Source organism: Arachis hypogaea, chromosome 13, assembly GCF_003086295.3.
Source record: "Arachis hypogaea cultivar Tifrunner chromosome 13, arahy.Tifrunner.gnm2.J5K5, whole genome shotgun sequence".
Taxonomy (NCBI): Eukaryota; Viridiplantae; Streptophyta; class Magnoliopsida; order Fabales; family Fabaceae; genus Arachis; species Arachis hypogaea.
This window is the reverse complement of record NC_092048.1, coordinates 142,353,924-142,371,105: the sequence shown is the minus strand read 5'-3', so window position 1 is coordinate 142,371,105 and position 17,182 is coordinate 142,353,924. Positions and strand designations below refer to the sequence as shown.

Genomic DNA, 17,182 nt, shown 5'->3' with positions numbered 1-17,182 from the left:
ATATATTTATATATATAATTTAATTAATTTTTAATATATATTTTATATTTTAATATGTATTTTATTTTAATAATTGATTCTGGTAATTAATTTTAATATCCACGTGTAAATCTATATCAAAAGAATAATCTTTTATTATAAAGTGTCCGAATTTTATTCTCCAATTAATATCTACACCCCCCAAATCTTTCTTTAGTGTCCTTGTCTCTTATTATTGGATAGCTATAAAGAGTAAGGCGGCAATCCAAGCAGATTATATAAGGATAAATTAAGAGAAAACATTAGTATACAAACTAATAATAATAGTAGTAATTAAGCAACAATGGCAGCATTGCACTTTGTCTATTACTCCCTCCTCTCACTTGCTTTGTTGGTATTCACTCTCAATAAGCTCTTGTTCAGAAAAACAAGCTCCTTGAACCTTCCACCTTGTCCACCCACCATTCCGATAATCGGCAACCTCCACCACCTCAAGTCCCCATTCCACCGCTCCTTCCACGCCCTATCACAAACCTACGGCCACATTTTCTCCCTTTGGATTGGTTCACAGCTTGTTGTTGTTGTCTCCTCCCAAACCCTAGCTCAACAATGCTTCACCAAATACGACATCGTTTTAGCCAACAGAGCCCGTAACCTCGTCGGAAAGCACCTCTTTTACGACTGCACCAGCTTGGGCTGCTCCTCCTACGGCGATCACTGGCGGAACCTTCGCCGCATTGCCACCACCGAGATCCTCTCCACGCATCGCATCAACTCCTTCGCGGAAACACGCAAAGATGAAACCCTGAGAGTCATAAAGAATTTGGTTGAGCAAACCTGCACGGAGTTCACTAGGGTTAAATTGAGGCCATGGCTTTCCAAGATCTCGTTCAACAGCATGATGAGAATGATCTCCGGGAAGAGGTACTACGGGGACGATGATAGCGGCAATGACGTGGCGGATACCGAGGAAGCCATGAAATTCAGGGAGACCATCGCGGAGATACTGTCGTTGATAGGTGCAAGCAAGGTGGTTGACCTTTTCCCGTTACTACGGTGGTTTGACTTCGACGGTTTGGAGAAGAGGCTGAAGAGGGTTAACAAGAGTGCCGATAAGTTCTTGCAGGGTCTAATTGATGAGCACCGTAATGGGGAGCATAATAAGAAAACCATGATTGGGAATCTCCTAACTCAGCAAAAATTGCAGCCTCAGTACTACTCTGATATTATCATCAAAGGGCTTATTCAGGTACCATCTATATTCGTTTAGGGTTTTTCTTTTTCGCAAAAAATAGTTAAAATAATCTTTTAAGTAAAGATAATATATAATTGAGATGTAGACAGGAGTTTTGTATTAGATTATTTAAGAAGTTGCATTAAAAGAGATCATAAATTGCATTAATAAGTTGCTCGAGAGAGAGAGAGAGAGAGAGAGAGAGAGAGAGAGAGAGAGAGAGAGAGAGAGAGAGAGAGAGAGAGAGAGAGAGAGAGAGAGAGAGAACAAAAACGTGACTTTAATAAGTTGCATTAGATAATGTATTGTAATCAACACTCATAAATTAAAAGATATCATAATTATGAATGTGTATATTTTCAGCCAATTTATGTGCCTAAATTTTTATTTAATGTGAATACAACGTGTATATATAGGAACGTATATATAAAATATAAAATAAAAAATTTAACAAAATATATCCAACTGTTTACAAACAAATTTTTAACCCTGAAATTTTATTAACAAAATATATCCAACTATTTAACTGCCTTTTCTACTAAAGCATCACTAAAATACTAATACTATAGCAACTAATTTCAACTAATACTATAGTAAATTGCTAAATAAATTCAGTATAAAACACATTAAATATGACTTTTTGTTGAGTTTGAATTTTAAATATTTTTTAATTGAATTTTGAATGTTGTTATTTTTTAAAATTCTGAATTTTTTTTATTGTATTAAATATTGACCGTAATATTAATCATCATTACGACTTTTTGTATTTTTTATAAAAAATATTTGATGATGATCTTTCTATTTTATTAAAATAATGATAATATTAAGGAAATAAAAAAAATAGTCAAAATTTATTTTTTATTTTATTATTTATTAATTATTACAATAATTAATAACTGATTTTAACTTTTTTGGTTACCAAATATTTCTATTAAAATAAATCTTGCTAGCTAATAAGTAAATGTTAGTCAACTTGATTTGAATTGTGTGTAGGATATGCTGATTGGTGGAACGGACACAACAGCTGTGACTATGGAGTGGGCACTGGCTGCTCTATTAAATCATCCGGGAATATTCAAGAAAGCAATGAATGAATTAGATACCATGGTAGGCAGCGATCGTTTAATAGATGAGTCAGACATTCCAAATCTTCCATACCTTCAAAACATTATCTATGAGACACTTCGGTTGTACACTCCAGGCCCATTGCTATTGCCTCATGTATCTTCTGATGAGTGCAACATTGAAGGATTCACAATTCCACGTGGCACTATAGTATTGACTAGTGCATGGACTATTCATAGAGATCCTAAAATTTGGGGTGATGATGCCGAATGTTTTAACCCTGAGAGGTTTGAAAAAGATGGAGAAGCTAATAAGCTACTTGCTTTTGGATTGGGAAGGAGAGCTTGCCCTGGATTAGGGTTAGCGTATCGTACAATGGGCTTAACTTTGGGATTATTGATTCAGTGCTTTGAATGGAAAACATTAGTAGAGAATGAAGAGATTGATATGAGGGAGGATGAAGGAGCAGCCACACCAAAATTAATTCCATTGGAGGCCATGTGTAAAGCACGACCAATCGGCAGCAGGATCAAGATATAATTAAATTTATTGTTAATTATAAGATTTTATTATTATATGTTTTAAGGACATAAATTAAATATATTATAAGAAAATATTTTAATATTATTTATTGTTTTTATAATTATAAACATAAAATATTTTTATAATAAATAACATTAAAACATTTTTTTATGATATATTTAATTTATGTCCTTAAAAGCACATGATAACAAAATCCTTAATTATACATACCTAATACCATCTACTTCACCAATCATTCCTCTTAAAGTTAATCGGACAACGCATACATAATATTAATGTTTATGTTGTAGTAGTAGTAGTGAGACACAAGAATCAATAATCAAAAGCTTAGTGTGCAAGGTTGTGAAGTGGTTAGTCGTTGTCTTTCATCAATAAATCCATGTGATGAGATATCTATAATGCGATACCACTTGTGCATACTTATATATCTTTTGCCCAAGGTGTGGTGGGGATCTTTTTTTTTATTGGAATAATTTTTAGTAGATACAAAACTCTCAGAATTTAATTTTATAGACACACTTATAGTTGGAATAGAAATACATGAATCAATCCGTTGAAATAAAGAAAAATCAAAATTTGAATAGTAGTGTTTAATTAGTTGCAAAATTCAAAAGCTCCCTTAGTACAAAATACAACCTAACTATATATGCAAGACACTCAGATTAATTTTAGTCAATCATATTACTTATATAAAAAAACGAGTAACTAAATCAGTCATTTATTTAAATATATATTAAAATATAATTTAAAATAAATTAAATAATATATATTTATTCACAAATATTTAATGTCTAATTTAATAACTAATTTTATGTGTGCAGATAATATTTTTAAATTTTAATAAACTAACGGTATAATATTATCATCTGGGTAATTAGATTTTAGAAAAACTATATAGGCGTAATAATTAACAACATAAATATAATGTTTTCAATGTTAGAAAAATCTATACAATAAATAATTTTAATAGCCATTAAAAATAATTATTTTAATATATAGGATACTTTTTACCATTACTATTTGTGGAAAAAAGCTAAAATGATTAGAAGATGGTTTAAAGCATTTTTGACAGCCATTTAATTATCAAAAAAGGCTTTATTGGTAATGTTTTATTGGTGGCTATTTTTGTTACGATCAATAATAATCAAACATTAATAAAAATATTATCAATAAAGTTTTTTTTTTATAATTAAGTAACCATTAAAAATACATTTAAATTATTCTTTCTAACAATTATTAACCGTCAAAACTAAAAAATACTAGATTTTTTATAATAATTATTAATATTAAAATATATTTAAACATTTTCTTCTAACATAATTATTATTGATAAAAAATATTCTTATAAAATAAAAATTTAATTTAAATTTATTAATAATATAAAATATTTTTATAAATATATAATATTATATCAACAAAAATAATTATTTTTTATATTAACATATAAATAATCATAACAAACAAACAAACATTTTAGATCATCAATATATTAAAATTAAACTTATAAAATATTATTTTCGGTCATCCACGTGCTAGAGAATTTAAAGAAAGTAATTGATTGCAATTTCAGCTGCTTCCACATTCATCGAACTTGGCAAGCAAATTATAAGTTCAAATGATAACTGCTCAAGAAGTTTAAATGAAAGCCACAAGTACTTGGTTTATTGGCCCAAAATTAAACAACAATAAAAGTTAATTAAAAGACGAATTAAACCAACTCATTATCATCAGGGACACTTGAAGGCGGCTTTAATTTTCTTGACAGTGGTGGCTGCGAGTCCATTGACAGCATCAACGGTGTTCATGTTGAACTGCCCCACCGCATTTTGGTTGCTAACTAGCACCTGTACGGTCACCGTTAGTATGGAGCCACCGTAATGTCTCGATTCAGGGAGCGCACAGCCAAAGAAAGCTCCTCGCGGAGGAGATCCATCTCCGCATATGGTGAAGCCGGAGGGGAGAATAGGCATCGTGGTGGTGTCCTCTCCGTTGATTGCCGCAGTTATTGTTCCAACATCAACCGGAGCATACACCACCACGCTTCCCAAGAAATCCGTGCAGCATTCTTGGAGAAGAAGCGTGTTGTTCTCCGTCGGGATATAAGGCTGCACCACATACATCATCATCATGGATCATCAATTTAGAATTTATTTTGATTGCTTATTTTAGACACTAGTAATAAAAACGTATCTAGCTAGCCCTAGTTGATATTTATATATGAAATAAAAGCCCTAATTGAAAATACGTACCCGAAGAATTGTTGTAAAGTTATCAGAAAAAGTTCCATTTGAGATGCGCTGAATCTGAGTCACTGGATTTCCATGGCACAAAACATCCCACTACAATTTTTGTTCCCAAAGAAAAAAGGATTATTTTGGCTATCAAATAAAAGAAAAGAAAAATTAAAGATTATTATTGTTTAATTTATGGTGGAAACTGAGGTGCAACTAAAAACGGTTAGATGATTCGACTGATTTGACTAAAATTTTATTTAACGGCTCTCAACTATCAACTATAATTTATTAGGAAAAGTATAGGTTACCAACATATTATCTGTCAACTTCTGCCAACTCTTATTTATATTTGTGTTTTATAGAAATGTGTTCGTAGATGTGTCTAATAATTAATATATTTTAAATACATATATAAATAGACACATCCAGAAAATATATCTATAAAGACACTTCTATTAAACATAGTTATAAAAAAGACATTTTTATTAGACACATCCATGAACACACTTCCATAAAACACAATTATAAATAAGAGTTGGCAGAAGTTGGCAGATATGCTGTTGGTAACGTAGCGGAACCGAATTTATTATTACCTGATGTCTAGTTGATGGATCTTTGAAAAAGTTAAAGAGTGTTTGGGGCAAGAGAGGAAGCCAAAGGGAGGTAGATGCAGTGACAATCAAGCCCTTAGGCACACCCGCCTCTATACTTCTTCGAATACCAACTCTTACACCATTGTTGTTCTTCCCATATTGCAACTCCATGTTACCTGTCATGTCCAGAGACCCACAAAAGAGCTTTACCATCCTCTCAGAAAATTCCATCACATTCTTTCGTCCTTCAGGTGAAGCAATCACTGTAAAGAAAAAACCACAATTGAAAAATACTTGATTATTCATTAATTAGCTATATATATATATGTGGATCATCAATCATATATTAACTAACCTCCACTGTCACAACTAGGCATCATGTTCATTGAGGCGAATGCAATTCTCTCGCACATCCTTTCGAGTGTCAAAATCCATCTTTCTGCTCCAAATGCACTGTTGCTACAAACTAGGTCTCTAAAAATCGGATTCGTTTGGATACTGTCACTTATTTCCACATGTTCCACCCAAGTAATCTATGCCAATATTAATTTAATATCATTTTCAAGAGAAGTTTACATACATAGTATAGCATTAAAAATGTGATAAATTAAATTAATTTGGTAGTAAGTAATAATTAACACTAACGGTGGAATATCCATCGTTCATGTCGTGGATTAAGCATCCAGAGGGAAGCTTCCAAGTGAGGGAATGAAGGAATCTGGAGGAATCAAATGAGACATCTGCTATGATCCATGCACCTACATCAACTTGCACACAGTACCGCAGGAAAAAGAATTCCCGAGATCTAAGTAACGGTGAAAGAATATGTATATCTGCATACATCTGCACCGTCAATATTAATGTTAATTACCTAAAGAGACTTAGGGTTTTAATTCAATATTTTATATTCTTACTAATTACCAGTTGCAAGGCTCCACTTCGGGTCTGTGGCAAACCGGTGTTGAGTACTTCGATTGTGTCTGCTTTTTTAACCATTGTTGGGAAAAGGGAAACCCATTTTTCCTATTATTTAACAAAAAAAAAACAAAGGAAAATAAAAATTAATTACAACAATAATTATTTTTTTTATTACAAAATATGATATTTGAAAACTTTGTCAAGACAATATAAGGCATACAAAATGTTGCGTTCTGATCCTTTCGATCTAATAAAGGAATACGACGCATCATGTAGTATTTAGTTTAACAATAAATATAAAAAAATAAATTCTATCCATATCTCTTTAAAATAAAGGATAAATTATTTTTTATAATATATTTAATTATCATTAGATGAAATGTTATGAATTATCATGGTTAACATTAATTTTTAATTTAAATTACAATAACCTAACTAATTAATTAAAGTATATTTTTTTAATTTATAAAAAATCATTAGAAAATTCTATTTTATAATTATGATGATGAAGAGTAATTACATAAGGCTAAAATTTGCTATTTCAGTATTTTTAAATGTAGAATGGTTTAAAATTTAATTTCAAAGTCAAAATAAAAACGAAAAATAGTGGTAAAATTCCCAAAATGAGAATATATTTTGACATCAGTAACAAACTAACAATTAGTTTATAAGTTATTTGATCTATTTTTGGTCATTATCACTAGAAGTTTTTTTAATAATTATTTTTATGTGCATGATATTGCAAAATAAAATTATAGAAGCTTAGGATTTATATTTAATACTATATCTATAATTTAAAATAAAATTTTTAATTATCATAATTTAAGTTAAATTAAGAGTTAATATTAATTATAATAAATTAATCTATTTTATCTAATAATAATTAGACATGTCATAAAAAATATCTTATCCATTATTGTAAAGACGGTTAGGTAGAATTTATCGTCAAAAAAACACTACATTATAGATGAATATATGTAATATATATAAAATAATTTGTAAAATGATTAATAATATTGTATTATATTTAAATTTTTATTTTAATTGATGTTATGTATATAATGATAGTTATATAAATTTTAAAATTTAATTTTATTTGTTAGATTTTAATAATTATAGAGAGTGGGTAGGGGCGGAATGGGTCTTTGCAAGAGCAGGTTAGAATTTAACTTTTTACTATCTGCGAGTAGAAACAAAATAGGTTCGATGCAGATTATTGTAGGACAGGACGGGGCGGGTAGGGCAAAAACCCGCCCCATTGCCATCCCTAAATGGTAAAAACTCACTTATGGTTCTCTTCAGGTTGATAGTTGAGAATTATTAAATAATAATATAGTCAAACATATCAAATAATCTAATAATTTTTAATTAGCAACTTTATATAAAAAAACTATATATAAATTTTTATCGTCAGTGATATATCAACTTTTGCATAATTTTAATGGATGTAGCGATGTTATATTAATTTTAAATGATATTAATTTTAGAGTAAAGTGACAATTAGATTCTCGAAGATGTTGATCTTGAACTAATTAGTCTTTGAAGAAAAAAAAATACCAATTAGGTTCTCTAAGATAGTAATCGATGGACATGTATGTCCTTCTGTAAATAAATAATGTGAAACGAAACGGAATTGTCCATGTATTTCGTTATTTATAGTAGTGTATGTTATAACATCTCGATCCTCCATAGAGTTATTTTTGAAATTTATGTGATGAGAAAATTCGATAAATATTTGAGAATTATCTCATCATAAATTAATAAAGCGGATTTAGGTTTGATAAGTGAAAAGAATAGATATGCTGTGAGAGATAAAAACGTGTCTTAAACCAAAAACTGTACCAAACAAACACCACCCTTTCATAATCAAACCGATTTTTCTTCCATATAAAGTCACAGTTTTCTTTTTCTTCTTCCGCTTCAATCAAACCATGCTTCCTTTAATTAAACCAAAACCAAGGAACTCTTATTAAACCCATCTTCCCTTCTCCTCTAACAACCGAACGTGTTTCAGAGAAAATCATGGTCACTGCTTCGTGAAATCAATGCTGTGATGTGGTGTTGTAAGGGGAGGAAGCCACGAAACCTTGCCACACCAGCTCATCCTTCTCCACCTTCTATACATATATAGAAGAACTAAGCCTTTCAATTTCTCTGAAAACCACATGAAAAGAAGAAAGAAAGCAAAAATTGCAATTGCTCGAAGAAGAGGAGGAGGAAAACATCAACAGGATCTTCATCGTCTACGTACATCACCATCAAGAAGAAAGAGAAGGGCCATCAAGGGAGCTGCTACCCGAAGTCAAAGAAGGAACCCTACCCCTTTTTCTATATGATTTTCTTAGTGTTCTTCTTGTTGGGTAAGACCCAGTAACTCTGTGTTCTGTTGCTTTTTCTAATTTAAAGATTCTACCCTTATTAAGCTTTAATTCCTTTAATTGGTGACCAAACCAATCAAATTCAGCCCATCACAAGAGTAAGAATTCTTTTCTTGCTCCATATGCAGCTCGGCTATTTGGCCTTGTGAACTGACAAAATTTTTTAATTACGTTTGTTATGGTTTATTGATTTAAAGTAGCAAGGAACAAACCTTGGTTTGTGAATCCTCAAAAAAAGATAAGGGATAGGATAGTTTAATTATTATTTGTGACTGTGTTTGCTTATGATAATTAGTGAATTATCATATCTTATTTGATTGGTGATGAATATAGCTTTATTAAGTACTTGAAATTGTGAAAACGGTTACATTTGGATTCTTGGGCTGTGTTGGCTGTGAAGACAACTTAGAATAACTGAAGAAAGAGTAGATAGAGTTATGTCAGATCCCGTGATACAGAAGTAGCCAAGAAACTTAGCAAGCAAGTTATTACGATAGAGACAAAACTTTAGATTTCACGAGAGATATGTGTTTTTACGATGTTACCTTGCTGGGAACCATATAGGTTCTCACCCCTTTCCTTTTCCCTTTTTTCCACAAATAGAAGATTCAGATTTTGTTTCCGCCATTAAAGTTATATTCATAAAAGTACCATAGAAGCATATGTTTGAGGACCCTACCGAAGATGCTATGAGAGATGCTCGAGACTAGTCCTAAAATGAAGTTCTGCAGACTTGCGCCTTAGCGGTGGTATGATGTAGGACAGGTGGTCTTTGTTTTCTTAGACTATTCTTTTCCTCACTTTTGTAGCTTTTTAAGGGATAGGGTTTGTGATTTTCTTCTGTTAACCCGGATACTAGTTTAGGAATTTTCTACCTAAATCAGGTATCTAGGGAGTTGTCAGTTGTATGTATGAATATATGTATATATATGTGAATACCGTTTTACTTTATGAACTAGGTGCTACTTGAACTATTTCTATTTTATTAGTATATGCTTATAGTATGTTTATATTGACGTCTGAGTTTTGGATTCCAATATAAATAAAATGTAAAGTATAAACATGGCTAACATATACGATTTCGCTAGTGTGTAAGACTCGTATGTAGTAAATATCATCGAGTCTAGAGTTTTATAGGGCTATTGGGAAGTAACACCTGATGACTGGCAGTGATCCGGACCTGCCGAAAATAGGGTCGTTACACATGTCTTGTTACTGTCACATGAGCATAAAAACGATTTGGTTTTGGACAGTGAAACATTTATTATCTTTTAAATTTTCATATACTCTTTATCAACTACTCTCTATTTATCACATATTTTATCAAAATAAGTGAAGTTTTGCTCCAAAAATTATTATTTACATGACTATCTTTCATAAATAGACACGTCATAGTAATTAACAGTATATATAAGCATCACTGTTAAGTTTTAGTTGATAAATTAATAAAAAGACATCATATGTACTGAAGAACCAAATTGATACTTTCTTTTTTTTAAAGACTAATTAGTCTGAAGTCAAAATCTTTGGGACTTAATTATCACTTTACTCTTAATTTTATTGATGTACTATAATATTATATTAGAGCACAAAAAAATAATTCAAAAAAAATTAAAATATGTATCTATATTAGGTTTTTTTTTCTATAAATTTTTTCTCCTTATTTGCATAAAACTATTTAAAAAGTGATATATTACTCATAGACAATACAAGAAAAAATTTATTTAAACCCTATCTATATCTCTATACTGCCTAACTCTACTTATTTTTAAGAGTTAAGTACAATTTTAGTTTTTAAAGTATAGGTTAAACAATTTTTTTATTTTTAATCTTTTTTTTACATGCAAAATTGTCTCTACGATTTAACTTAATTTTAAAATCGTCCTTATCTTACAGATTAAAATTGTACGAAGATAATGGCAAAAGTAGAAGTTCGTGGACAGCTTCTTCTTTTTCTTCCCTCTCTTTTTGCAAAAACATAAACACTCTCTTTATCTTATTTTTTATTTTATAATTTTTTTGTTATAGATAATTTGGTCTAAAATTTTAATATATAAATAAAAAAATAATTTTAAAACTTTGTTTTAAATCTTAAGATAATTTTGTATGAAAAAATTAAAAACAAAAAAATTTTTCGACCTATACTTTAGTAATTAAAATCGTACTTAACTCTATTTTTAACATTAATATTTAATTGATATTTTTTTTAATAAAACACTACATCCTGTTTGCATTTTGCATACATTTGTACAGATAACGCGACATGATGCGTATCATATTCTATCTAATCTAAGTTTCCTTAAACATAATTCTAAGAAAAAGTATCCGGGATTAATTATAGTTGTAGACAACTCAGTTAACTTTTCTCTAATTCTGATTTTAAAAAAAATATAGTTTTGTGCTTGTTCTATATTCGTATCGTACAATCCTAAGTCACAAACTAATCACTATATATGCCCGCCTCTTTTCTCTCCCGTTCCTCCTCCCATCAGTCGTGCATTTGACATTTTTCTCTTTCCATCTATCCCGCCGTAGTCGTGTCTTCGGTGCGCCACATTTGTCGTGCAAATCAACTCCCTCTCCGGCCTTCCGTCGCGTGCAGCCGCCTCTCCCCGCGCGTCCTTCCTCGCAGCCGTTCCGTGTCACCGGCATCCATCGCATGGTTGTCCTCTCCATTGTGAGGTCTTAGGTGCACGTTGATGTCGGCGTCATTCTCACCATAGCGTCGCTATTCACACAAACGCGATCAAATCCACCATGACGCTGCCGCTGCAATGTTCGAAGTTCTCTCATACCTCAACCGTGAAACAGTCTACACGAGTATCAGTGCACGATTCGGCTCCCTTCGCGTCCTTTCTCCCGTCATTCGCAGCCGCACATCATCGCGCGATTCCTGGCCACCGTCCTCGCTCTCTCCCACACACAGTCTTCTTCTTTTTCTTGGTTTAATTTTAGATGATTTGTTTAACTGATTTTAAATGTATTATTCTCCTAAATTTTAGATATATTTTTGTATATGTTTTTGAATATTTCTTTGTCTTATGTTTTAATGTGTCTTTTTTATCAGATTTTGAATTTTTTATCAGATTTTTAATTTTATTATAGTTTTAGATATTTTTTTAATTTTAGATTTTTTTAATATATAATTTTAAATATTTGTTTTTATTTTGGTTTTAAATTTTAGATGTTTATTTTCATTTAACTTTATTTAAATATTTTTAATGATAGTTTAAAATTTTGAATTCACGTTTTTTAAAAAAAACATAAAAATAAGAAAAAATAAAACAAACCATTAAAAAGAGAAAAAAAAAAGTTGGTGTTCGTTCCTAGCAGGATTGTAATTCTAAATGTAACACTTTCTTTTATTGAAAAAATTTGTTAATTATTATGAGTATAGAATAATAGATATAGTTCGATGGATAATGAATGAATAAATAACGCAATAAGGGTTTAATTAATTGATGTAGCGTACCGAATCTAAGAACATATCAACCAATTTCCTGCCGCTCATAGCCACCACTCGTGAATCTTTTGATGCCTCTCTGCGTGCTTCACACTTCAACCCAACATTGTGGAAAACGCCGTCGTAGCTTTGACGCTGAAGAATGAAGTTTCCATCAACCGTTGACCTAAACCAGAAAGGCTCGTTCATCCGCAGAAGCCTCGCTACTTCGTCCACGGCTTTAATCGCCGCCTCTTTCATTCTTACTATCTCCTCCTCTGTGAAGAAGCTCACTACCGCCGCAGCCGGCGTACCAATTTGGGTTTCAGAAGCAGCGACGGCAGTCGGAGTAGCAGCAGCAGATTGAGCAGGCATCATATCTTGATGATCACGATCGCCATTAAAAGGACGAATAATACTATTGCTACTTTGAGATCCTTGAGGAGGAATAAGAGTAGTGTTTTGGCGGCAGAGTGAATGGAAGCGTTGGCAGAGAGAAGCTTCAATCTGAGGATCAATCAAACATGGTATTGCAGCTGCTGGGGTAGGAGTAGGAGTAGGAGTACGAGTAGGAGTAGGAGTAGTAATGCTACCACTGATAGCCAGAGAAGATAACACTGATGATAATTGCAGAGGGGACACTACTTGATCTGCACCTATGATGTTGTAACTTGCAAGAAGCTCTCCCATTTTCCTATACTGAAATTAATCCCATTCATTAATAATAAGGTGGCGTATGTATTGCAAACGAGTTGTACGAAAAAAATATAAGATATAACCGTGACATATTAGACAATTTACTCAAGATGAAAACTCAGGTGCAATCGAACTTTATATGAAATTGATAACTGAGAGTCGTTTGACTGATTTGACTAAATTTTCATCTAACGACTCTCAATTATCAACTTCACGTGAAGTCAACTGCACTTGAGTTTTCACCTTTAGTCAAATACGTTAAACTATCTAACTGATTAGAAGTACTAGCCTCTTGTACGAGAAAATCATTTTCCAACTTGAATTGTTCCAAGCGAATGTGGCAATCATCGTCCCTTATGGTTGGACCACCACAAGTTATGCAAACTACACTCTTCAAGGACTCTCTGAACATCAAGTTTTCTGCCATCATTCTCTCATTCTCTCGCCGAAGAGCACAGTTATTTGATCTATCAGCTTGAGCCTGAAAATTAAAGTAACACAATTGTTAAACATGTTGAATGCATATAATCGTATCCATATATATGATATATCTATAGATCTGACCTTTGCTTGGGTCCTCCTATTCTGAAACCAAAATTTGACTTGTCTGGGTTCAAGCCCTAGTTCTGTGCCTAGTTGTCGCCGCATGCTATCACTTGGATGTGCACATGCGTTGAACGCTCTTTATATACAAAATTAAAGTTTCTATTATTATTTCAGAGCTTAAGAGAGAATTAACTGAGCTGAATAATTAAACCCCAAAAAGAGAAATGTATCAACTTGTAGGAAGAAGAAACAAAGGGACAAACCAATGCAAAATACTCAAATTACACATTTATTTATATATATCTTTATTTGAATTTATTAAATATAATAAAAAGAGCATTATTCTATACTTATATTGGTACACCATGATTTTTATGTCTATCAAATTTAAGATATACTCTAGACTTATAAAAGTATTTATAAATTATTTTTAAAGTTATTTTTGTGTTCATAGAAAATTTAACCAATGACATAGAACATGATAGAAAAAAAATGACCTATTTTTAAAGTAGAGGATCTATTTGATTCAATTCAGGATTATGATGCATGGGATTAAAGGATTTGTGTGTGTCTATAAATACATGTATATATGGTAAGTGTACACCAAGTAAGTGTAATAGTCATTATATATTTATATATAAATATATATTATTTTATATATTTTTAATATATATTTTTAATATATGACTAATTTAGTAGTTGATGTTTTATATATATATATATATATATATATATAGATAGCACTGTGACTTTTGAATTATTGGATCTCAATGTTAATTTTGATAGAATAATGTATATACACAAAAATTCAGCAACGAACTAATACAATTAATTATTATATATTTATATATAAATATATACGTAGTGTTATATATATTTTTAATATATGTATTATATTTTAAAATATATTTTATATAAATGACTTATTTAATTATTGATTTTTAGTGTATATATAATATAGTTGATTTAAAAATTTCGGGAGAAAAAAGGATTTCAAGGCTATTGATACGGTGATGCTTGCAAAATTTTTAAAAACCATGAAAATGAAAGATAAAAATCCAATTATTAATCCTAAGAACTTCCAAAAGATAAAGTAAAAGCTTATAATTAATTGGCTAGGTATTTAAAAATAAGAAAACATAAACCAAATAAATTAATGATTACGCCTCAAACATTTTTTTTAAAATTCTCCTTGGGATATTCACTGTCAAACAAAGTGATTTTTCAAAGTTTTATAAATATATATCTTTATTAAGACGAAAATCAAAATCTTGACCAAATTTTTCTTGTCAATTACATTATCCCAAAGGATTTACAGAAAATTCGTACCGATCATATAAGAGAAAATAAAGGATACAAAACAAACAAACCGATGACAAAAAAAAAAAAAACGTTTTTTTATTACATAATTGAAAACCCAAAAGGTGGAAATTGAATATTGAATTTTCAGCCTCCGCGTGGAATTGATAAAAAAGGTGACAACTTTCTTATCCTTAAGACTACAAAACACTGAAACAGTGAAACAGGATGAAATCGAACGAAGTCAATAAAATATATATAAATGAAAAGCTAACGTTGTTAACAAGAGAAGAAGGTCTCACTCCTCAAGCTTTGCTATCTGATGGGGAGTGTGACGATGGTAAAACCTTCGAGAATTTTGAGGACGATCTTGCCCCTCATCATCAGTACCATCAGTAGCACCACCAGCCGTTGATGATGACCCCATTGGAGAAGCCATTACTCCCTTTAAAACCCTACTGATACCAAATGTTGTTACCTACAACAAATATATACATGTATTTATACCCTCAAGTTTGTGAAGTTATTATTATTATTATTATGTGTCACACTATACATGCGTGTTAATTTGACTCCACACGTACCAATATTCAACAAAGGTCAGAATTGAAAAGTGAAAATCATTAATGTTGTTTATTTATTTCCTTGTTTAAGAATTTTTCATTTGGACTCATACATATATATATATATATATATATATATATATATATATATATATATATATATATATATATATATATAAAGTTTTAAAAATTAGACTGGTCATCAAATCGTTCTAATAGTAATTGATTTATTGGTTTAATTAGTTTAATTGTAGTCTAATAAAAAAAATTATTTTATAATAAAATAATAAATAAAATATAAATAAATATACTAAAATATAATTATAATATAATATAAACTATAAAGATTAAGATCTTTTAAAATGATGAAGAAGTTGATAAAATGATAAAATGAGAAATTAATCATTCTTAAATTAAGATAGTGAGACACATATTTTATGGAAGGAACAAAATCAATGGTGATCGAGTAACCTTTCACTTTACCACTTTTACCAACTTTTTCGCTTTAGAGGATTCAAATCTAATCCTTAAAATGTCATCTAAATTTAAAATACTATATCAATCAAAATCTTATAATCTCATCAAAATAGTTATTAACAATTTAAGACTTAATTTTTCATTATATCACCATTAAACTCATCAAAATAGTTATTAACCGATTTATTTCTTTTCTAGCAAAAGACTGATTATATTGAACAAATAAAAGCTCTTACTTCGGCATAATTTTAACTAAAATTAACAACATTTTTCAACAGATCATAATTTTAACAAGGTTTCAACATAATTTTAATAAAGATCAATAAATTTTTCCAAAGATTAACAATGATTATCAAGGTTTCAAGCTTTCATCACAATTTTAGCACAATTTTTTCAGCACAACACAAACAAAAAATAACAGAATAAAGTACAACACAACAGAACTAATCATTCAATAATTCAATCTGAGTAGTACTAACAATAGTAAAATTCAAAATCGAAGAATGAAGAAACCAATCTGAGTAGCACTAGTAGAATCCTTAACCCCTTGCTCTGACTTCTAAGCAGTCTGAGCAAAAGGGTAGAAGTGCGACAGAGATGGAGGCCAAGCAACGAACACGACTACTCGAAGGTGGTAGTTGGTTGGAAGAAGATGCGGTTGAGAAAACGAAGAGCAAGACTGAGCTCGAGGAGAAAGTTGCGATTAGTGGATTGGAGACTTTGAGCACAATGACCAGACCAAGACAGTGGTGCCTGAACGTGACGGACGATAGCAAGAGCTCGATGAAGCAAACGAGAATCAGAGATTGATGCGGAGCTCGAGGAAAAAGGTGTAATTGCTGAAATAAGAAAGAAGCATGGACGATGACGTCGGTGTCTGAGCGCGATGCATGGCACAGTCCTTATGGCGATGGTAGAAAAACTAGGGTATCATACTCTCATGTTTATTTTTGGTTTTGGTGAATTTTGAAGTTTGAAGAAGAGAAGGGAAAGAAAGAACAAAGGTTAGGTCACTCACGCGTAAAGCTTCATTTTTCTTTTTCTTTTTATTTTTTTAAAAAAGAGCTCAAAATTGTGTCGTTTATGTAAATCGATGGGTTCCAATTCGATCCGATCGACCAATTCTCGACTAATTTAACGATCCACAAATGATTTTTATAATTGCGATTTTTCATTCAGACCAAACTGCATAGGCGTCCAATTCTCGGTCAAATT

At 30.9% G+C, this 17,182-nt stretch overlaps 3 protein-coding genes across 3 annotated transcripts; 1 reads left to right on the top strand and 2 right to left on the bottom strand.

Moving 5' to 3' along the window:
* Nucleotides 1-259: 259 nt before the first annotated feature.
* On the top strand, nucleotides 260-3,246 carry LOC112792436 (isoflavone 3'-hydroxylase). The gene is made up of 2 exons (XM_025835679.3): nucleotides 260-1,228; nucleotides 2,207-3,246. The coding sequence occupies exons 1-2, from the start codon at nucleotides 323-325 to the stop codon at nucleotides 2,816-2,818; spliced, it is 1,518 nt and encodes a 505-aa protein (XP_025691464.1). The 5' UTR covers nucleotides 260-322; the 3' UTR covers nucleotides 2,819-3,246.
* A 1,129-nt stretch (nucleotides 3,247-4,375) lies between these two features.
* Nucleotides 4,376-13,081, bottom strand: LOC112792435 (homeobox-leucine zipper protein HDG11-like). The gene is made up of 7 exons (XM_025835678.3): nucleotides 12,417-13,081; nucleotides 6,570-6,671; nucleotides 6,294-6,491; nucleotides 6,004-6,181; nucleotides 5,649-5,911; nucleotides 5,071-5,160; nucleotides 4,376-4,926 (listed from the first exon to the last, which is right to left on the bottom strand). The coding sequence occupies exons 1-7, from the start codon at nucleotides 13,074-13,076 to the stop codon at nucleotides 4,549-4,551; spliced, it is 1,869 nt and encodes a 622-aa protein (XP_025691463.1). The 5' UTR covers nucleotides 13,077-13,081; the 3' UTR covers nucleotides 4,376-4,548.
* On the bottom strand, nucleotides 13,081-15,379 carry LOC112783833 (homeobox-leucine zipper protein ROC8-like). The gene is made up of 4 exons (XM_025826908.3): nucleotides 15,230-15,379; nucleotides 13,647-13,764; nucleotides 13,326-13,563; nucleotides 13,081-13,085 (listed from the first exon to the last, which is right to left on the bottom strand). Exons 1-4 carry the CDS (start codon nucleotides 15,364-15,366, stop codon nucleotides 13,081-13,083), a joined length of 498 nt encoding a protein of 165 aa, XP_025682693.1. The 5' UTR covers nucleotides 15,367-15,379.
* Nucleotides 15,380-17,182: the final 1,803 nt, after the last annotated feature.

What these genes read in the sequence shown, in the direction of transcription:
- LOC112792435 (XM_025835678.3), bottom strand. Translation starts at nt 13,076, where the DNA reads ATGGGAGAGCTTCTTGCAAGTTACAACATCATAGGTGCAGATCAAGTA. An exon ending in TGAACGATGGATATTCCACC is followed by an intron (nt 6,182 to 6,293) that starts GTTAGTGTTAAT and finishes ATATTGGCATAG; the next exon opens with ATTACTTGGGTGGAACATGT. An exon ending in ACTTTACAACAATTCTTCGG is followed by an intron (nt 4,927 to 5,070) that starts GTACGTATTTTC and finishes TATGTGGTGCAG; the next exon opens with CCTTATATCCCGACGGAGAA.
- LOC112792436 (XM_025835679.3), top strand. Translation starts at nt 323, where the DNA reads ATGGCAGCATTGCACTTTGTCTATTACTCCCTCCTCTCACTTGCTTTG. An exon ending in TCATCAAAGGGCTTATTCAG is followed by an intron (nt 1,229 to 2,206) that starts GTACCATCTATA and finishes AATTGTGTGTAG; the next exon opens with GATATGCTGATTGGTGGAAC.
- LOC112783833 (XM_025826908.3), bottom strand. Translation starts at nt 15,366, where the DNA reads ATGGCTTCTCCAATGGGGTCATCATCAACGGCTGGTGGTGCTACTGAT. An exon ending in CAGATAGCAAAGCTTGAGGA is followed by an intron (nt 13,765 to 15,229) that starts GTGAGACCTTCT and finishes TTGTATATAAAG; the next exon opens with AGCGTTCAACGCATGTGCAC. An exon ending in ATAGGAGGACCCAAGCAAAG is followed by an intron (nt 13,564 to 13,646) that starts GTCAGATCTATA and finishes TTTAATTTTCAG; the next exon opens with GCTCAAGCTGATAGATCAAA.